This window comes from Alosa alosa, chromosome 17 (genome assembly GCF_017589495.1).
Source record: "Alosa alosa isolate M-15738 ecotype Scorff River chromosome 17, AALO_Geno_1.1, whole genome shotgun sequence".
NCBI lineage: Eukaryota > Metazoa > Chordata > Actinopteri > Clupeiformes > Clupeidae > Alosa > Alosa alosa.
The window spans coordinates 3378268-3401533 of NC_063205.1; the positions used below are offsets into that span (position 1 = coordinate 3378268).

The 23266-nt window shown below is 40.0% G+C and overlaps 1 protein-coding gene across 4 annotated transcripts in view; it reads right to left on the reverse strand.

Moving 5' to 3' along the window:
- cmah (cytidine monophospho-N-acetylneuraminic acid hydroxylase) overlaps positions 1–23266 on the reverse strand; it is a 96250-nt gene that overhangs the window by 27551 nt on the left and 45433 nt on the right. For all 4 annotated transcript variants that reach the window (XM_048267670.1, XM_048267667.1, XM_048267669.1 and 1 more), the window contains one exon: positions 21091–21281. In XM_048267670.1, coding sequence (XP_048123627.1) covers positions 21091–21281 — 191 coding nt within the window. The remainder of the gene's footprint in view (positions 1–21090; positions 21282–23266) is intronic.

A 23266-nucleotide genomic window follows, 5' to 3' on the forward strand; every position in this document is an offset into this window, starting at 1 on the left:
ATATAAGATATATATATCCTGATATTTTGTCCGCAAAGTTAGAGCTGTAAAATGAAATGTTCAGTCAAATATGAGTAGTTTTATTGAAAACTCACTACTCAAATAACAATAAAATGTAAACATAAAACTGGAGTGCCTTTTTTAAAAATCAAAGCTCCGTAAGGTGCACATTTAAATAAAAAAATATCTTAAATAAAAATAGCCTATAAAATAAAATAGGCCAATCTTTTTCTGAAATAAATATATTTATTTGAGAAAAGTAGCGTGCAGTTTCACAGCAGTGCAGAGAGGGGAGCAGTGCAGAGATCTCCATCAGCGGCTTGTGTGGAGCAAGGATCACGGCACAAATTTGAACTATATCGATATATGCGATATGGTCTAATTCCATATCGCATTTTAAAATATATCGATATATCTTTTATATCGATATATCTCCCAGCCCTAACTGCATGCTATCCCACCTCCTTAACCACTACACTACTACTGCATGCTAGTCCAGCTCCTTAACCACTACACTACTACTGCATGCTAGCCCAGCTCCTTAACCACTACACTACTACTGCATGCTAGTCCACCTCCTTAACCACTACACTACTACTGCATGCTAGCCCACCTCCTTAACCACTACACTACTACTGCATGCTAGTCCACCTCCTTAACCACTACACTACTACTGCATGCTAGCCCAGCTCCTTAACCACTACACTACTACTGCACGCTAGCCCAGCTCCTTAACCACTACACTACTACAGTAGCCCAGCTCCTTAACCACTACACTACTACTGCACGCTAGCCCAGCTCCTTAACCACTACACTACTACTGCATGCTAGCCCAGCTCCTTAACCACTACACTACTACTGCATGCTAGCCCAGCTCCTTAACCACTACACTACTACTGCATGCTAGTCCACCTCCTTAACCACTACACTACTACTGCATGCTAGCCCAGCTCCTTAACCACTACACTACTACTGCACGCTAGCCCAGCTCCTTAACCACTACACTACTACAGTAGCCCAGCTCCTTAACCACTACACTACTACTGCATGCTAGCCCAGCTCCTTAACCACTACACTACTACTGCATGCTAGCCCAGCTCCTTAACCACTACACTACTACTGCATGCTAGCCCAGCTCCTTAACCACTACACTACTACTGCATGCTAGCCCAGCTCCTTAACCACTACACTACTACTGCATGCTAGCCCAGCTCCTTAACCACTACACTACTACTGCATGCTAGTCCAGCTCCTTAACCACTACACTACTACTGCATGCTAGCCCAGCTCCTTAACCACTACACTACTACTGCATGCTAGCCCAGCTCCTTAACCACTACACTACTACTGCATGCTAGCCCAGCTCCTTAACCACTACACTACTACTGCATGCTAGCCCAGCTCCTAAACCACTACACTACTACTGCATGCTAGTCCAGCTCCTTAACCACTACACTACTACTGCATTAGCCCAGCTCCTTAACCACTATGCTACTACTGCATGCTAGCCCAGCTCTTTAGCCACTACACCAGTGGTCACCAACCTTTTTGAGCCCAAGATCCCTGACCTCGGCCCTGAACAAAAGCAAGATCTACAGTACCTTGAAGCGTCGAGAATCAAAGCCAAAATACTTCCAATTTAGGGCCTTTTATTTAGGCAAATGTATCAGGTCAAAAATATCACATCCTCCACCCCCTTATACAGGTGTCAATAAGATAACAGTTAACTAGAAATACAATTCCGAGGAATTACACGAGGGGATGCAATCTGCTGGTTAGGGTGTTGGTGGGGCTGTTGAGCTTGCTGCTAGCTGGTTGGTTGGGTAATTGTGATACCTGCAAAGGTGCTTTTGGAGTAACCAAATTTGAATCTTGTGTGACATGGCATTCTTGAGATCACACTCAAGGTGTTTTTGACCTTGACATTTGACCTTCAACCTCCAACATCAACTCACTTCATCTTTGAGTCCATGAAAACACTCGTACCAAATTTGAAGCATGTACATCAAGCCGTTTTGGAGATATAATGCTGAATGCATGCGATATGGCTGGGACTTTTATTTTGACACACAGGAAACACTTTAACAGGATGTGTAGTTCAGGTAGCGCTAGATTGTATGCTTAGAAGCTGAGACGGTTGGATTCCTCACAGGTGACACCTGTGCCAGTGTTCTGAACTGCTCTGAGAACTACTTAACGAGCGCAGCTGGCTCTATTATGACATCACAGCCCCCATTCAAGTCTATGGGGGGAAAATACACGTTTACAAATATCTCAAAGTATAAACTTCTCAAAAACGGATAGGACGGTAAAGCCTTGAAAGATCTACGGAACAGTGTTTCAACCAAATTTGTACGTTAAGCGGTTTGGGCTAAATGGCGCGCACAAAAAGGTAAAAAGAATAATAATAATAACTAGAAAAGCATTTCCTGAAGGAAATACAGTGCATGAAAATGCAAAAAATATTATGTAAAATATCATACAGAGTAAAAACAAACTATATTGGATGCTAGGTAGATGAGGTTTAATATAGTTGGAATGATTGAACGGTTAAATAGGTGGATAATTTAAATAGTTAAATTATTTAGGTAGATAATTGATGATAACTAACAGTTGTAATGGCCCTAATGTTTGCTAGCAGTTATGCTACTATGTTATCAAAGAAAATAATGTTAAAAGTTTTTTTGTTAAAAATGCTAATTAGCATGCTAACTATGTTAGCATGCTAACTATGTTACTTAGCTAATAATTTTTAATAGTTTTGCTAATTAGCATGCTAACATGCTAACTATGTTAACCATGTTACTTAGCTATCTTAGCTAATCATTTTTAGCAGTTTTGCTAAAAATGCTAACTAGCATGCTAACACTGGGCATTGCAAACTATGTTAACCACGTTACTTAGCTAACTTAGCTAATCATTTTTCAGTTTTGTTAAAAATGCTAACTAGCATGCTAAAATGCTAGCATGCTAACTATGCTAACCATGTGACTTAGCTAACTTAGCTAACTAGCTACAGTGGGTAGGAGTCATAGTTGATGACAAGTAACAGTTACAATGGCTAAACAGTTAAAAAGTTCAGTAGTTTAAAGGGTTAAATTGTTTAACAGTAAAATATTATAGTGAGGACTTTTATTTTGAAACAGTTTTTGGCAGAGGAAGCAGTTGAACAGGATGTGTAGTCTTAATAGGGCCAGTTTGTATGCTTAAAGCCTGAGACTGGCAGTTGGTCCAGGTGGCCCGAACACCTGCCATAGGATTCTAATTGCTTAACGGCCGTATTGTGATGTCATAATCATAATGTTAAGTCAATGGGGAAATTTTGATTAGTTTTTAATTAATAGTTTAAAAAGTTACAAAGCTGAAAAATACATAGCACCCATGTCCCAAGTAAGACCTACGTAACATAGTTTGAATGAAGTTTCTACGTTAAACGGTTGAAGCTGCATTAAATGCGTTCGCGGAAGAATAAGAATAAGAAGCCTAGGAAGAACAGTACAGTGCATTTTCATGCACTGTAATAATAATAATAAGAAGTCTCCGGATTTCAATAGAGGGGATGCATCCCCTCTAATAATAACTAGAATGTAATGCCAGAGAAATTACAACAGTGGATGGAAAGCTGCTGGCTTAATGTTGGTGGGGAGATTCCTGATAAAAAAAAAAAAAACATTAAATCACTTAATCTTAGTTCCTACAAACCCTCGTACCAAAAAACCTTGTGTGTCAAGGTGTTCTTGAGATATAACACTCAAGGTGTTTTTGACCTTGACATTTGACCTTTGACCTCCAACATCAATTCTCCTCATCTTTGAGTCTAAACAAACTCTCATACCAAATTTCAGGCGTGTATGTCAAGGCATTCTTGAGATATCGCACTCAGAGTATTCATGGACTTGACCTTTGACCTCCAACATCAACTCAGTTCATCTTTGAGTCCATACAAACACTTGTACCAAATTTAAAGCATATGCATCAAGCCGTTCTGGAGATATAATGCGCAAAGCATGACATATGGCTGTGACTTTTATTTTTAAAACACGGGATGTGTAGTTTTAGGGAGCACCAGATTGTATGCATTAGAAGCTGAGACAGTTGAATTCACAGGTGACACCTGTGCCAGTGTTCTGATTAGCCCGGGAACTACTCTGGGAGCTTAAAGGCACAATGTGTCTTTTTTGTGAACTTTTGAAGTGTAATGCATTCAAAAATCAACTATACATATCAATAGAATGTGAAGAAATAACACTACTGACATTTTCTAATCGAAGAATATGCATTGCATTGCAGAGATCTCCTCCAGAATTAGCGTGCTAACCGACTTGCCCCGGGTCGTCCAGTCTTGCAATACCAGTTTATGTCTGAGGTGGCGACAGGGAGCAACATACCGGCCAAACCGTCTTCAGTGCAGCCCAGAGCAGTCGAGAAAGAGACGACGCAATTACGCACGCTCTGCTCCCACCCCCTCCTGCTCCTCCCCTCCCCCACGGAGTTAAAGTTCTACAGTGAAGTGTACTGCGAGAATGGCCAAAAGTTCTAGGAAGAGACCTCCATCGCCTCCAGCTAAAAAAACTCTATCTGAGGCGAAAAGAATATCAGATGGGAAGCAAGCAAATACATGTTAATCTAGGGAGTGCTTTCCACCGATGGAGACAGCTTGGATAGCAAGGAGATGCAGTTCTATTCTGAACTTGCGACATTTCTTCTTGACTGGTAAGTAAACATCTGTTAAACATAATTCATAATTTTGATTAAGCAAAGGAGATATTGTAGAATTGGCTCTCGAGCCACTAGGTAATTTTTGTCAGCTGTAGATCGCGGTAAATTGACTTCGTTCGACCGCCATTGCTAACGTTACCAACCTAGCGATAGCGTCCTTGCTGCATATGCTAAGCAGTTTGCCAAATACTATTATTTGTACGTGACCAAGTTTTGTGTCCTACACAATACATAGTGTAATGTTCCAATATGCAATAAATACATTTTGATATTGGTGAATGTTCACTGGCTTGTGGTCTCGCTAACGAATGATGTTGGCAGCATAAGATACTAAAATTACAACTAATACTAGCTCTACACGATTAGGATAACTTTCAGCTATGTTAGAATACTATCCTCTATCTCCGGTAACGTTATAAGTTGCTTAGATTGTGTCGGGCCTGTTGCAAAATAGCATCACCATTTTCCTTTGAAGCTCTTCAAACATGTCACAATATACCCATGTGTGTGTTTGTATCTGTTTTCACAGGATCAGAATTCCAGTCCAGTCCTCCCCTAGGAAGGTGTAACGATTACATTGCTGTTGCCCAACAGGTAGGAAAATGTAATATCATCTAATTTCAGTAATGTGGCAAAATGCTTAGCTAATGCCCAGGTAGTAATTTGTTTCCTGCTGCAGAGGTTCCTAAAAAGTTGGTCAAGCAAACCCTGCTCCCCAGACAGATGCCAGTGTTGCTGTTTCATAAGCTGTTTGTAATATTTAGAGGAATCTAGTTATCTTTGTAAGTAGGCTTTAAAAAACAGTAGAAACAGTGACTAGTGACACAGTAGCTTTATGTTTAAGAACTAATTCCAGCAGTTTTCACAATCACAATGGGGTCCCAACCCCCAGATTAAGAGGTCCTGTCCTGCTCTGATTTGTTCATGTTCTTTCATTCAGATTGGTGTGTCAACAGGTTGAATTTCCTGCTGCAGATCACCTCTTCATTTCCTGTGGCTCATCAACATGAAGCCTGACTCGTTAGCCCAACTTCTTGCTGTTGAAGACTACTAAGGACTATCCATGTGCCCAGCTGCTTCCCTCCTGCCTCATATAGTCCAAAACTTACATTTCTATTCATGTTGTTGCACTTGGTAGATGTAAAGTTTATTCCTGTCTTGTAGTTTTATAATAAATACCAATAATCAGGATTGGTGAAACATTGGTTGTGCCTGAAAGTGTTCTTTGATCAAGATTGGTATACTAACATCATGCTTTTCGCTCCTGTTCCTGACTTCTTAGAATCTATTTGTTGTTAAAGAGTTTAAACTAATATGTAATTTCAAGTGGTAGCTTTGGCTCTTGACATTTGTGCCCATAGTTTTAAATATGAACTCATAGCCTAAAGGTGCAAAGGAAAAGATGAACATACCATTTTAGTCATAATGCAGGTATTCTTTGTTACATGAAATGTAGCCACTGTGCTCTTAGAAAGTTTTATTGTTAGTTGTAGAGGATGATTGTGTAAGGAATAACGTTCTGTAAGGCGGTCATTATCGTGGCATATCTCCCGACAGTGATGCAGCTGGCCGCGGGCCTGCCGAAGTTTCACTTTCCTTGACATTCTCTGGTTATACTTAGCAACGGTCCGGTATTAAAAATGATCAGACCGTAGGACGTTGGGAAGTCCCATCGGAGTGAATGGAGCATTCTACAGCATTATAATGAGCCGTGTAATAAATGGTAATAATAATGACCTCTAATAGTAAACAGAACGATTGGCTGTAACCACTGACTACATGGAGGATTTTAGTTACTGGCTACGTAGCAAGAACACCTGTGTTGCTGCCAGACTCAAACGGTGACTGTTCTCCAAACGCCTCTGCTGGTCAGCGTGCTCTCTGGCTGCTCTGACAGCTCGAGCCGTCCCTGTACTGTTCTCTCCAGGTCTGGGACTGACACTAGACACCCAGGCCTTTTCTTCTTTGCCTGGCCCTTACATTTGCCCACTCTTGTCTGACTCGATGCAGGGGGGATGTAATCTTCGTCGTCAGTCTCCACCCGAAAAAAATACCTTATTACTATTTTCAGTTTTATCCATCCATACAATCGCTACTACACGCAGGCTAGGCCTAGCCTTTGCTAAGACTCGCTTGCCAAATGCCGCTAGCAAATTTGTATTTATTTCTCAAATGTCTCATGACCAACAATACCAGTGTGAAAAGCAAAACGTTAATAAAAACTGTTATATGTAGTGATCGGGTGAAGGGTGAGCCGCTTGAAGACATTTTCCGGATTTAGGAGTTTTTTGGTTTTTTTCTAGGCGGCGACCATAGACACAGAGACATTCTCTGATAGACACATAGGGATAGACAGTAGCGAAAACGGGGGAGGGAGGAGGAGAGGAGGGCATGGGCAATGTGCGTTTCGTCGTTTCTACCACTAGCAAATCATTGTTTTCCTACATGCTGCCCCCAACTGGATTGGCGTGTGGAGTGTGAATTAAATAAAACGAAATCCTGACTGATTGTGCCTTTAACAAGCGCAGCTGCCTTTAGGCCATTATGACATCACAACCATTGAAGTCTATGGGGGGAAAATGAGCTTTTTAAAAAATTTTAATCCCCTATTTCTCAAAGTATAAAAATCTGAAATAATAATTCTCTTGCCCCACTCCAGACCTTCAGAATGGTTATTTCAACATGTCTGTATGTTAAGTGGTTAGTCACATTCATTCTTGAAAAGGTAAAAAGAAAAGGTTATAATAACTACAAAAGCATTTCCTGAAGGAAATACAGTGCATGAAAATGCAAAAACATATGATGTAAAATATCATACAGAGTAAAAACAAATAATGCAGATATAGTTGCAATAGTGTTGCTAGGGTACATATGTTGGTTGTTATGCCAAATTAAGTGGTTGCTATGCTGGCTGCTTAGGTAATCCTGTTGGTTGCTATGGTGGTTGCTAGGTTGAAGTTGTGGTGGTTGCTAGGCTGTTGCTAGGGTATTTTGACATGGTTGCTAGGGTACTTGAGGTGGTTCCTAGGCTGTTGCTAGGGTAGTAATGGTGGTTGCTATGCTGGTTGCTAGGTTAAACTCATTTGTTGCTATATTGGTTGCTAGGTTGTAACTGTGGAAGTGGTTGCTAAAGGTCATAGAGGCCAATGTTAAGTCTATGGGGACATTTTAATAGTTTTTAATTAATAGTTTAAAAAGTATAAAAGTTACAAAGCTGAAAAATGCAAAGCTCACATGTCCTAAGTAAGACCTACGTAACATAGTTTGAATGAAGTTTCTACGTTAAACGGTTGAAGCTGCATTAACTGCGTTAGAAGAAGAATAATAAGACTTTTGGAAGAACAGTACAGTGCATTTTCATGCACTGTGACTAGAAAAGCATTTCCTGAAGGAAATACAGTGCATGAAAATGCAAAAATATGAGGTAAAATATCATACAGAGTAAAAACAAACTATATTGGTTGCTAGGTAGATGAGGTTTAATATAGTTGGAATGACTGTTAAATAGGTGGATAATTTAAATAGTTAAATTATTTAGGTAGATAGTTGACGATAACTGACAGTTGGAATGGCTCTAATGTTTGCTAGCAGTTATGTTAACTATGTTAACAAAGATAATGTTAACCAAGTTACTTAGTTAATTTAGCTAATGTTTTCTAGCAGTTTTTTTTTTAAAAAATGCTAATAATGTTAATGCTGTTAACTATGTTAACTATGTGACTTAGCTAACTTAGCTAATAATTTATAGCAGTTGTGCTAAAATACTAAGAATGCTAACCATGTGACTTAGCTAACTTAGCTATTCATATTTAGCAGTTATGTTAACATGCTAACTATATTAACCATGTGACTTAGCTAACCTAGCTTATCATTTTTAGTAGTTATGCTAACTAGCATGTTAACATGCTAACTATGTTAACCATGTGACTTATCTAACCTAGCTAATCATTTTTAGTTGTTATGTTAACTATGCTAACTAGCATGCTAACAATGTTAACTATGCTAACCATGTGACTTAGCTAACCTAGCTAATCATTTTTAGCAGTTTTGTTAAAAATGCTAACAATGTTAACATGCTAACAATGCTAACCATGCTAACTAACTACAGTGGGTAGGAGTCATAGTTGATGACAAGTTAAAAGTTGTTGATAGACAGCTAGTTTAATAGATAGTTTAATAATAGTTTAAAAGTAGACTGTTTAAAAGTTGAATGTATATAATTTAAAAGTTGTTGATAAACAGCTAGTTTAATAGATAGTTTAAAGATAGTTTAAAAGTACACCGTTTAAAAGTTGAATGTAAAAAGTTCAGTAGTTTAATGGGTTACATTGTTTAACAGTGGATTATTGTAGTGAGGACTTTTATTTTCAAACAGTTTTGGGCAGAGGAAACAGTTGAATAGGATGTGTAGTCTTAATTGACCCAGATTGTATGCTTAAAGCCTGAGGCTGCAGGTGGCCTGAACACCTGCCATAGGATTCTAATTGACCGATCCCAAGCCCCTCCTCCCATTGTCAGTCCCATAGTTACTGTTGCTAAGTCGGACAAGTTTGCAGGAAAGTGTGTGAGAACACGTGTTCAACATGGGGACGCAGCACCCCCATTTAGCCGAGTGCAACAGTGTATGCTGGATTTCTGGGCGTCAAGTAATATTGATATATTCAAAAAACAGAGGTCAGAAAGGCCTTCAGTATGCAGAAGGACACATTCACAATGTCCGCTGTCATCAACGAGGTGGAACACCACAAATTGAGGACAAACAAATCCGGTGTCGTGGATCTTAATGGGATGCATGTTAACTGGATAAACAATTAGCACGTTATCCCGAGCAGGTAGTTTACCTTATTTGATGCAGATGTGACTGATTCAATAAACAGGTCTGTGCGAACATATGGTGTTGACGTGTCCATAACAAAATCTAACCATATTTCGAGGATTAATAGAAGACGGGACCAAGTGTGCTGCAGATCCAATTGGTTCCCACGCAACTTGGGAGAGTGACTACCTTGTTAAGCAGCTCATGTTGGGGAGGTGGAGAGAGAGCTTCTCTTCGGTCGGCCGATAGCCTACTTATTATTTTGAATGGCTGCTTTAGAAGTATTAAAAAGAAACCATTCCGAGTTCAAACCCATACCACGCATGACATATCTGCAGTTTGCAGACGTGATTTGTCTTGTACTAGACTTCAGCAGTGCCCGCTTATGCTATAATTAATTTAAATGTGGGCAATGTAGTAGCCTAGGTCTAGGCAAATATTGGAGATTTTGAGACTGCATAGCATAGTTTTGAATCTGCACATGATTCGATCTGTAGAAGACATTGGCTATCTCTCGTTCAGCCATCAAGCCATCATCGCAGTAGGCTATTATTGCGTTTGTTCAAAAAATGATCATTAGCTTATTTCTGGGAACAGTCTTCTATCCCAAGTTAAACATGGCAAGGTAGCAAAGCTGAAAGTATTTTTGTTGTGTGTAAGGCGATACGTGATTAAAGGTGTAGCCTTTTTCGCGTCTTCCAATCGTATGAATGTGCAAGTTCAGTTCCTGCAAGGTAGGTGTAATGTTTTGCGTAGGCTTATGTTGACGTTTCAACAGTGGAAACCAGATTTAGTTATGTTTTTGTGTGTAGTTATGAACACAAATAAAGGGAACATTTTCGTACACACTCAGATTTCTTTACTGAAAAGTAGCAGCCTATCCAAAGTTATGCAAAGTTAGGCCTATGTGTGTTAACGTTTCACACGGTCAGGATATTGGATGTCACTTTTACAAGTATCCCAGGCTTATCTTTGAACCTTTTTGAGCTCTTTAGTTATTTAGTTACTTAGGCTACTCGCAAAAGAAGCATTATAGCATTCGCATAACCGGCGTATTATCATACAGAATGGACACTAGAAAATTCAAAATTGACCGAGGTTGACTGAGGTCCTCATTGTGACATAGTAAAAGGGGACGGGGCTTGGGATCGGTCAATTGCTTAATGGCCGTATTATGATGTCATAATTGGCAATGTTAACTCTATGGGGATTTTTAAATTTGGGGATTTTTGAAGTTTTTCTTTAATAGTTTAAAAAGTATAAAAGTTTCAAAGTTGAAGACATAGCAACCTGCTCCGTTTGAAGACCTACGTTACAAAGTTTGAAAACTGTTCAAGAGAAATTGCGTATGGAAAAAGTGGGAAGCGGAATAATAAGAAGAACTAGAAATGCAATTCCAAGGAATTACCAGTGCATGAAAATGCTAAAGTTGTGATGTAAAATATCATGTATAGTTAACCCTTAGAACCCTAAGCTGTTTTTAGGGCATTTTCACTACCTTTTTTCATAAGGATGTATTCTGGTCATTGTAAGTGCCACACACACATATTATATATTGTTTTTTTCAGCAGAGTCTAGGCTATTCAGATCTGCCATCATGCAATGTATTAGTACTAGCATTGATTTTATTCTGATTTTTAAAGAATTAAAATATAAAAATCATATTATAAAAAATCTTATATTTTGACCTGTATCTCACCACAGCAAGCTCAGAGCTCTACATGCATTTCATGTGTGTGTAGGGCAGACTGTCCTGAAACGGGCAATATAATTGCCATGTTGGAGGGATACTCTGGGGCTGAGCAATTTACAGAAATATGTGGTGTGTGATTTACGGAAATAAATGCCATTTTTTATTTAGTGATGAAAAATGACCATTCTGCGCTCCATATCTGTGACACGAACTGATCTGACCTGACTTGACCCAAGTTTGCCTGTTAGCATGTGTGACTATGGTGTATGCACACAAATTGGGATGCAATGTGAGCCTCGAATTGGATGCCATGCAGGAATTTGCTAGGATCTAAAAACCGGATTATGAACATGCTTTGCCATAGAGAAACACACGATAGCATTGGATTATAAACATGCTTTGCCACAAGAACAGACAAAAACGTGGGGTAAGTCCAGTTATATGAAGTTATTATTTTGCTGTCACTTCGTCTGTTTTATAACCCAGAAGGATGTACTTAGTATCAAATGATGGCTCTGAGTCTCCTCTTTCATCTGACATGCGTGGCATATCTATCCGATCACGGGTCCGCGAGTAATTCAAACAAGAGTAATGGGTGTGCAGCGTTGATTTGTGTACATGACGTTATTATTTTGCAGTCACTTCGTCTGTTTTTATAAGCCAGAAGGATCGATAAACATGGTACCAATGGATAGCCCTGTGTCCCCTCTTTCATCTGATATGCTTGCCATATCGATGCGGTCACGGGTTCGCGAGTAATTCAAACGAGAGTAATGGGTGCGCAGGTGAACGCAGAGAAGTATAGACTGTAAATATGATGCAATTTGATTTAATTTCATGATTTTTTTAAATTTTCATATTTGATCGTACAGACAAGTGTGTAGTGTCGTTGGAAAGCCCCACTTCTGCTCTGTCATGCAATAAAGGTTTCATCTCGGCCATGGATGAACAGTTCCGAGCAATGTAACAGAGAAGAAAGGGTGTGTTTTTTTGACGACTTTAAGGCCAATCGGGTTCTAAGGGTTAAAACAGATAATACAGAGATGGTTACTACGGTGATGCTAGGATAGACATGGTGGTTGCATAGCTTAATAAAAGTTGATAGTTTAAAAGTAGACTGTTTAAAAGCTGAATGTAGATAGTTTAAAAGTTGTTGATAGACAGTAGATAGTTTAAAAGTTGTTGATAGACAGCTAGTTTAATAGATAGTTTAGTGATAGTTTAAAAGTAGACCGTTTAAAAGTTGAAGGTAAATAGTTTAAAAGTTGTTGACAGACTGGAAGTTTAATGAATGTTGATATTCAAATAGTTTAATGACTGTGTATAGGTAGATATTTGACGATAACTGAAAGTTGGAATGGCTCTAATGTTTGCTAGCAGTTATGCTAAGATTTTTAACTATGCTAACCATGTTACTTAGCTAATGTTTTATAGTAGTGCTAGCAATGCTAACATGTTAACCATGCTACTTAGCTAACGTTTTCTAGCAGTTTTGATAAACATGTTAACTACGCTAGCAATGCTACTTAGCTAACGTTTTCTAGCAGTTTTGCTAAACATGCTAACTATGTTAGCAATGCTAACATGCTAACTATGTTAACCATGTGACTTAGCTAACCTAGCTTATCATTTTTAGTAGTTATGCTAACTATGCTAACTAACATGCTAACTGTGCTAATTATGAGACTTAGCTAACCTAGCTAATCATTTTTAATAGTTATGCTAACTATGTTAAGTAGCATGTTAACAATGTTAACTATGCTAACCATGTTACTTAGCTAACTTAGCTAATAATTTTTAGCAGTCTTGCTAAAAATGCTAACTAGCATGTTAACAATGCTAACTATGTTAACCATGTTACTTAGCTAACTTAGCTAATAATTTTTAGCAGTTTGTTAAAAATGCTAGCAATGTTAACATGCTAACTATGCTAACCATGCTAACTAGCTACAGTGGGTGGGAGTCATAGTTGATGACAAGTAAGTTACAATGGCTGAATAGTTAAAAAGTTCAGTAGTTTAAAGGGTTAAATTGTTTAATAGTGAAATATTGTAGTGAGGACTTTTATTTTGAAACAGTTTTTGGCAGAGGAAGCAGTTGAACAGGATGTGTAGTCTTAATAGGGCCAGTTTGTATGCTTAAAGCCTGAGACTGGCAGTTGATCCAGGTGGCCTGAACACCTGCCATAGGATTCTAATTGTTTAACGGGCCGCATTATGATGTCATAATCGGCAATGTTAAGTCTATGGGGATTTTTAAACAGTTTTTCTTTAATAGTTTAAAAAGTATAAAAGTTTCAAAGTTGAAAAGACATACCAACCTGATCTGTTTGAAGACCTACGTTAGAAACTTCATTCAAACTTTGTAAGTTAAACTGTTCAAGAGAAATTCCGTACGGAATAAGTTGCCTAGGAAGAACAGTACAGTGCATTTTCATGCACTGTAAAAAGTTGTTGCCTAGGAAGAACAGTACAGTGCATTTTCATGCACTGTAAAAAGCCTAGGAAGAACAGTACAGTGCATTTTAATGCACTGTAAAAATACAAAGCCCACATGTCCTAAGTAAGACCTACGCAACGCAGTTTGAATGAAGTTTCTACGTTAAATGGTTGAAGCTGCATTAAATGCGTTAGAAGAATAATCAGAAGAAAAAGCCTTGGAATAACAGTAGAGTGCATTTTCATGCACTGTAATAATCAGAAGAAAAAGCCTTGGAATAACAGTATAGTGCATTTTCATGCACTGTAATAAGAAGCCTAGGAAGAACAGTACAGTACTGTAATAAAATGCCTAGGAAGAACAGTACAGTGCATTTTCATGCACTGTAATAATCGTAAGAATAAGAAGACTTGGAAGAACAGTATAGTGCATTTTCATGCACTATAATAATCATAAGAACTAGAAAAGCATTTCCTGAAGGAAATACAGTGCATGCAAATGCAAAAATATCATACAGAGTAAAAACAAATAATGCAGATATAGTTGCAATAGTGTTGCTAGGGTACATATGTTGGTTGTTATGCCAAATTAAATGGTTGCTAGACTGTTGCTAGGGTACTTGAGGTGGTTCCTAGGCTGTTGCTAGGGTACTTGTAGTGGTTGCTAGGCTGTTGCTAGGTTAGTTGTGGTGGTTGCTATGCTGGTTGCTAGGTTAAACTCATTCGTTGCTATGTTGGTTGCTAGGTTGTAACTGTGGAAGTGGTTGCTAGGCTGTTGCTAGGGTATTTGATATGGTTGCTAGTCTGTTGCTAGGGTACATGAGGTGGTTGCTAGGCTGTTGCTAGGTTAGTTGTGGTGGTTGCTATGCTGGTTGCTAGATTAAACTCATTCGTTGCTATGTTAGTTGCTAGGTTGTAATTGTGGAAATGGTTGCTAGGCTGTTGCTAGGGTATTTGACATGGTTGCTTGGCTGTTGCTAGGGTACATGAGGTGGTTGCTAGGCTGTTGCTAGGTTAGTTGTGGTGGTTGCTATGTTGGTTGCTAGGTTAAACTCATTGGTTGCTATATTGGTTGCTAGGTTGTAACTGTGGAAGTGGTTGCTAGGCTGTTGCTAGGGTACTTGAGGTGGTTCCTAGGCTGTTGCTAGGGTACTTGTAGTGGTTGCTAGGCTGTTGCTAGGTTAGTTGTGGTGGTTGCTATGCTGGTTGCTAGGTTAAACTCATTCGTTGCTATGTTGGTTGCTAGGTTGTAACTGTGGAAGTGGTTGCTAGGCTGTTGCTAGGGTATTTGATATGGTTGCTAGTCTGTTGCTAGGGTACATGAGGTGGTTGCTAGGCTGTTGCTAGGTTAGTTGTGGTGGTTGCTATGCTGGTTGCTAGATTAAACTCATTCGTTGCTATGTTAGTTGCTAGGTTGTAATTGTGGAAATGGTTGCTAGGCTGTTGCTAGGGTATTTGACATGGTTGCTTGGCTGTTGCTAGGGTACATGAGGTGGTTGCTAGGCTGTTGCTAGGTTAGTTGTGGTGGTTGCTATGTTGGTTGCTAGGTTAAACTCATTGGTTGCTATATTGGTTGCTAGGTTGTAACTGTGGAAGTGGTTGCTAGGCTGTTGCTAGGGTACTTGAGGAGGTTGCTATATTGGTTGATAGGTAGATAAGGTTTAATAGTTGGAATGACTGAACAGTTAAATAGGTGGATACCTTAACCCTTAGAACCCGATTGACGCAAAGTGCGTCAAAAAACACCCTTTCTTTTCTTTTAAATTGCTCCGGGACTGTTCATCGCAGCGCGTTGAAACCTTTATTGCATGACAGAGCAGAAGTGGGGCTTTCCAAAGAGACTAGACACTTGTCTGTACGATCAAGTATGAAAATAAAAAAAAATCATGAAATTAAATCAAATTGCATCATATTTACCGTCTATACATGTATGGGGGCAGCCGTGACCTACTGGTTAGCACTTCGGACCTGTAACTGGAGGGTTGCCGGTTCGAGCCCCGACCAGTAGGCACGGCTGAAGTGCTCACTGCTCCCCGAGTGCCGCTGTTGATTCAGGCAGAGTTAGTGTGTGCTTCACCTCACTGTGTGTACACTGTGTGCTGTGTGTGTTTCACTAATTCACGGATTGGGATAAATGCAGAGATCAAATTTCCCTCACGGGATCAAAAGAGTATATTTACTATACTTATACTATACTTCTCTGCGTTCACCTGCGCACCCATTACTCTCGTTTGAATTACTTAATTATCGCATCGATATGGCAAGCATATCAGATGAAAGAGGGGACACAGGGCTATCCATTGGTCCATGTTTATCGATCCTTCTGGCTTATAAAAACAGACGACGTGACTGCAAAATAATAACGTCATGTAGACAAACCAACGCTGCACACCCATTACACTCGTTTGAATTACTTGCGGACCCGTGATCAGATAGATATGCCACGCATGTCAGATGAAAGGGGTGACTCAGAGCCATCATTTGATACTAAGTACATCCTTCTGGGTTATAAAACAGACGAAGTGACAGCAAACTAATAACTTCATATAACTGGACTTACCCCACATTTTTGTCTGTTCTTGTGGCAAAGCATGTTTAGAATCCAACGCTATCGTGTGTTTCTCTATGGCAAAGCATGTTCATAATCTGGTTTTGAGATCCTAGCAAATTCCTGCATGGCATCCAATTCAAGGCTCACATTGCATACCAATTTTTTTCAACAAAGAAACACCTTTTTTGCCTTTACTTTCATGGCAATGCAGTAAAAAGTTGAGAATCATTATGAGTGCATACACCATAGGCACGCAGGCTAACACGCAACCTCGGGTCAAGTCAGGTCAGGTCAGTTCGTGTCACAGATATGGAGCGCAGAAAGGTCATTTTTCATCACTAAATAAAAAATGGCATTTATTTCTGTAAATCACACACCACATATTTCTGTAAATTGCTCAGCCCTCCAACATGGCAATTATATTGCCCGATTCAGGGAGGTGGGGGTGGGTGAGGTAAAGAGTTGACAGGTGGGGGCGGGGGAGGTGGTGGTGGGGTAGGGAAAGAGTTGACAGGTGGGTGAGGTGGGTAAGGGCTTGTAGCCAGTGGCATTGGTAACAACAATGGGGGAGGGGGGGGTAGGCCTAGTGGCATTGGGTAGCCATACTGGAGTGGAGCAGTTTGATGATGGTTGGTTGCAGACGTTATCCCTTGTCTTTGTGGATTGTAGAAAGCAGTGGCTGCTGATGGGGCCAGAATGATTTGTTTTGTGTCACCTGCTGGCTGTTGGTCAGGTGGGGTGCTCTTTCTTGGCCCATGTGGGGTTCCCATAACAGCAGCATTCTGTCCAATGAAACTGTCTTTATCAATGTCCACTGCACTTCTAGATGTCTCCACCATGGCATATGGCGCTGATGAGTCCAAGTCAGGCAGAGTCGGATTGAGGCGGGTGCTTGGTTGCCTGTTGCGACCCCCGGCCACAATAGGTGCCGGTGTGTATGGGAGGAGTTGGCTCCTCCCCGTTGAGTGGGCCTCTGAGACTACTCCTCTTCGCCTCATTCCACTCTGTTCTGGCAACACATCCGCTTCCATGAGTTGTTCCTCCAAATCACATCTGTCCATCTCTATTCTCCAAATCCTGTCTCGGATCTCTAATTCCAACTTTTTTTTTTCTCAAATTTGCCCAATTGTAATTTCACTGCCATCCAATCTGACACATAGTCTTGTATCTCAGCTAAGGCCTGTAACTTAGTTTTCCTACCAAGAACGATATCTGGATTGTGCTAATATCAAATCATTAAATATTAAATTGTACTATGTGTTTCGTGCAGTGACGTGATCCTTTTAAATATATTCTTAAATATTACGTGATGTGGTAGTGATATAGTGACAACATTGCACTTTGAAAATTTGGTTAGTAATTTTTTCGCCTCTCAATTGTTCACAAGTTGTCTCTCTCTTATTTTTATTTTTCCCACACTCACACACACATGCTAGCTGCTCCCGCCAGGGAAAAAGGAACACTCTCTCTCTATCTCTCTCGCTCCGTAACCTGACACTTGGTAAGTTATTTTACTCACAGCATGAAGCCACAACAATAAATTTCACCAGTGTCAGTTCCACTTAACTCAGACTGTTTCTTTTCTCCCAAAACGGCTGGACAATGATACAAATTAATGTCTCACTCACACCTTTAACGATCTTTCGTTAAATTCACAGTTGACCAAGTCAACAAAAAAACATAGGTGGAAACCCTATCCCTCTTTTCAAATACTGCACAACCAAAACTCCCCACTCTGGTGATTTCGTCTCCTTTCCGTATCACTGTAGCACTAAGTTTATTCCTAGGCCACTAACTAAACAAAGACCGTTGAGAAACAACCACACAGTTCACTCAGCAAAATAATGACTGTAGCAACTCCTGTTTTCTCATTGGCACACGCACAGCATTTATCTCATAAAACTCACACAGCTTAACATGTAATGGCAGTACAGAAAAAGAAAAGATTTAATCCCCCAAGCTTGTCCGTAGTTAATCGATTACTTCTTTTAATTCGTTCACAAATCTATCCAATTACCCAAAATATGTGTGCACTTTGACCTTTTACTTTTTTCCAGAAAACTTCTTATATCAAATGACATCTAGAGCTCATCAATCATTGATATAGGTATGTTACTTGTCTAAACACTTAATGACACAAACTTCAATACTCTCAGTAATGTGCAGCTTTTAATTTCTAATTTATCTAATAAATTAGGTTTACTTTGGTTCTTTTTCCCGCATAAAGGAGTAAAGACTTTTTGCTTTCACCTGGTCAGAATGTCTTCACTGCATGCAGGGTGCGCAGTGCAGCAGTGTTTCCCCTCTTGGCAGGCTTCCAGCTGGGATTCAGTCACGTCAATCAGGGTGCCAAGATGGACTCTTCTTACAGATGTTCAAAATCCAAAACCTGCCCCGAAAGTCTCTTTGAACCCGTTGGATGTTCTCGTCTTTCCTCTCCTCTTGCGGTCGGGTCACGATAACCAAATGTTGTCGTCTTTCTTCTCCTTTTGCGAGAAGGGTCACGGCACCAAATGTTGGATTCTCTGGTTGTTGCGTTGTGTTTTAGTTCTAATGTCTGTATTGAAGATGGTCAATAAAGCTTGACGGCGGGATCAGGATCAGCGATTAGATGATGATTTATTGTAGAAGGTACAACAATGAATAACAGAACACAGGCTAAGTCTCAAACAGTAAAACTGTGCAGAGTCTAACAGTTGTGGTTGTTATTAGAAGCGGCTGCTGAGCCTTCCGACAGAAGATGCTCCTCGGGTCGCTTCCTCGATCCGTCTCCGTGTCAAAATCTAAGACAAAGCCTGTTATACTAAAACATACAAACGTCAATCATGCCAACGTGGCAGGTGCCAACCAGTGTACAAAACCCGGCCCTGGCCAGATGGAGATACTAGCCCGAATAGGCAGACATGATGTCTCCCTCGGCCCATGTTATGTCTGATGTTCCCCGGATGTTCCTAAACATTGGCCTGTATGACCTTCCTGCTGGTACACAGGCTAAGGCACAGTTATGTACAATAATATGGACCTCTCCCTGTTGTATACTACACACAGATGTAACATATTAACACATCAGAATACAGTGAGAATACCCCAGAATTCTACAAAAGTCTGCCCTACACACATATGAAATGCATGTAGAGCTATGAGCTTGCTGTGGTGAGATACATGTCAAAATATAAGAATTTTTATAATACGCTTTTTATATTTTAAAATTAATTAGTTCTTTAAAAATCTAAATAAAATCAATGCTAGTACTAATATGTGAAATGATGGCCTAGGTTAAACTTATTGGTTGCGAGGTTGTAACTGTGGAAGTGGTTGCTAGGCTGTTGCTAGGGTATTTGACGTGGTTGCTAGGCTGTTGCTAGGGTACTTGAGGTGGTTGCTATATTGGTTGCTAGGTACATGAGGTTTAATATAGTTGGAATGACTGAACAGTTAAATAGGTGGATAGTTTAAATGGTTAAATTATTTGCTTGGTAGATGAGGTTTAATATAGTTGGAATGACTGAACAGTTAAAAAGGTGGATAGTTTAAATGGTTAAATTATTTGCTAGGTAGATGAGGTTTAATATAGTTGGAATGACTGAACAGTTAAATAGGTGGATAGTTTAAAAGGTTAAATTATTTGCTAGGTAGATGAGATTTAATATAGGTGGAATGACTGAACAGTTAAATAGGTGGATAGTTTAAATGGTTAAATTATGTTGTGGACAGAGGAAACAGGAACAGGATGTAGACTTAAGATAATGAGACTATATAAGCCTGAGAAACTGACAGTTGATGCAGGTGGCCGGAACACCTGGCCTAGGATTCTAATTGCTTAACGGCCTGATTGTGAGGTCATCAGCCCAATGTTAAGTCTATGGGGCATTTTCATGCACTGTAATAAAAAGAAGAAGCCTAGGAAGAACAGTGCATTTTCATGCACTGTAATAAGAAGCAGCCAGGAGATTTCAAGATAGTGGATTCCATCCACTATAATAAGAAGTCTCCGGATTTCAAGAAAGGGGATGCATCACCTCTAACTAGTCTTTACTTACATGATTTTGATTTTCTAATTGGAGTAAGTGTTTGTGACAACACGTCATGATACATTTGATAATGTTTGATCGCTGTTTTGGTATGAAGCATCTTTCACGTAATGATTGAATGTGCACTCTAGAAAGTGAAAGTAACCTACAGTAACCCAGCTCCTTAGCCACTGCACTCACACCGCCCCAGATTAAATAGTGTTTCATATGAAACTGAGGGTATTGGAATTATATTCATTATAGTCATATATTCATTAGTAATATCCTGATATTTTTTATCATGTGTTCTGCACATATAAGAGCACTTTTTTTTCAAAGTTTGCTATCCTGCACAGTTGTTTGTGTGTGTGTGTGTGTGTGTGTGTGTGTGTGTGAAATCAGGCCAGCACAGGGGTTGCTGTGTGTGTGTGTGTGTGTGTGTGTGTGTGATAGTTTGGCTCAGACCATTAGCCAATGTTTTTTTTTCCTGGACTAAAGCTATGGGTTGTTTGACAGGCAAAGGTACACGTGTCTTACAGCCAAACCTTATCTGATGCTCCATTTATAAGCAAATGTAAAACAAATGACTTCCCTGACTGACTGACACTTCCTTCTCATTTACTGCCTCAAGCACTAGACTACTAGAGAGGAATGAAGCAGATTCGGCTATTCTAAAAAAAACAGATTTTTCAAAGATTTTTCTTTTTTGCTTATTTGCTCTCGACAGACTAAGTACACCCCATCCCACCACAACCCACCCCAGTACAGCCCATCCCACCCCACCACAGCCCAGCTCAGTACAACCCTGGACGCCACAGCCAAGCCCATACTAGCCCGGTCCAACCCAGTCCAGCCCGGCCTACCTGAGGTGGTCTGAGTGCATGTGGCTGATGTAGACGAGGTCAGCGTTGCACAGCCTGTCCAGGGAGTCGGGCGGAGGCTCGTGCAGCAACCACCAGCCACGAGCGAACGCAGGGCCCGTCAGCCAGGGGTCAAACATCATCCTCCGCTCACCCAACTTCAGCTCCATACATGCATGAGTGAGATATGTCAACTAGAGAGACAAAAAAAATGGAAAGAGAAGAAGAGAAAAGGGGGGCAGAGAGCAATTGAAATTGAGATGTTTTTTTTCTTTCATTTTTTCATTGCCTGTGTAATTAGTTTTTTTCTGTGAATATAGTTAAGTATAAGTATAATAAGTATATATCGGAACTCCCGCTATTACCGTCGGTCCCGTATTTCCACCGTCTTGCGTGTATGTGTCACTTAATATCCATTTCTATACAAACCAAGACGGCGGACTCCTAAAGAAACGCAACCACCCACACCATAGGTGTATCTAAATTAGCTATGTACCAAAAATGACATTTTACCGTGACTCGAAGAGCTGTAAACAGTGTTGTAAAGCTGCGTGTACACAACTGCTTGGAGCTCCAGTAGAATTTTAATTTCATGACGAGAATTCTCGGTCTAACCGTTCATGTGCCGTTGAAACGGTGTAAATAGGCGACCCATCAGGCCAGCACTATAACTCCGAGCGTGGTAAACAAAATCGGATATTTCAGGCAGTAAATGCTCCCGTTAGGAACCAAACCAGATTTTGTTCAAATCTACATATCTATGGCTACTGAAAAATGTAAGGTTCATTTAGTAAATGTTATTTTGAAGTGTTAAAAAACATCGTTGTTTTAGAATTTCTGACAAAAAAAAAAACAAAAGTTCTTCCTAGGCTTCTTATTACAGTGCATGAAAATGCACTGTACTGTTCTTCCTAGGCTTCTACTTCTTTTTATTACAGTGCATGAAAATGCCCCATAGACTTAACATTGGGCTGATGACCTCACAATCAGGCCGTTAAGCAATTCGAATTTGGTGGTTATGTTGCCCCACTAGACTTTTACGGAAAAATTTCGTTTGGTCCCCAGGGGCCACTCCCCCCCCACCGCGCTGGGCCCCCCCAAACCGCAAAACATGCAGTTTTTCCTAAATAACTACCTGAACCGTGGCACCGAGGATGAAGAATTTTTTATGGTATGTTGGTCTCAAGGGCCCACATCAACCTAGACAAAAAAGAGAAAAGGTCCGCTTCAACCAGGGTTTTCTGCTCCCACTTGTTTTTATTTATTTTTTTTCCGTGACGTTTCTGGTAATCACCCTTCTTCAGACGTGAAAACACATACAAAACACACCCCATATATACAATTTCCGGGTGATCACATGACCCTCATTGCAGGTGTAAACAGTTGTTCTCAATAATCGGGCTCACAACCCAGACCATAGTCATTAGTTACAAAGCTGATGACCTTAAGCACAAAAAACATTGAGAGTGACACCCCCTATATACAAGTGACACTGTACACTCAGGGACCACAACAGACAACCAAGAAATAAAAAAGAAATAACAACAAAAACAGAAATAGAAAACATGACGAGACAACAATAATGACACTACTGTGCATACCCCATCCCCAATATGTACAAACTGTATTCAAGTCTGATAACAGCAACAATGGGTAAAAAATAGGCATCAATAAATTGTTCTAAGCCATTCATGTGGGTGTGTTTTGTATGTGTTTCCACGTCTGAAGAAGGGTGATTACCCGAAACATCACGGAAAAATAAAAAATAAAAACAAGTGGAAGCAGAAAACCCTGGTTGAAGCGAACCTTTTCTCTTTTTTGTCTAGTCGTTTGTTTGTCCTGCTCCTAGGTCAGACATTTGGATGTGCGGACTTAAAAAACTTACCCACATCAACCTAGCCCATAATCACTAATTTGTGATTTACACCCCGGTAAAAAAATGAAAATGCAATATCATTCTGCTTTAATCACCCCTCTCTTCAGTTAAGATGTTCAGAACTGCACTACATTTTATTTGTATGATTAACCTGACATTCTCTGGGGGTATGCCAAGTTTCGTAGAATTTCATCCATGGGGGGGGGTCTAAAAAAATTAAGTTATGTGTACATTTAGTGACTGTACACTCATTGGCCTGTAGATGGTGGTGCACACATATACACATGTGCACACACACAGGCA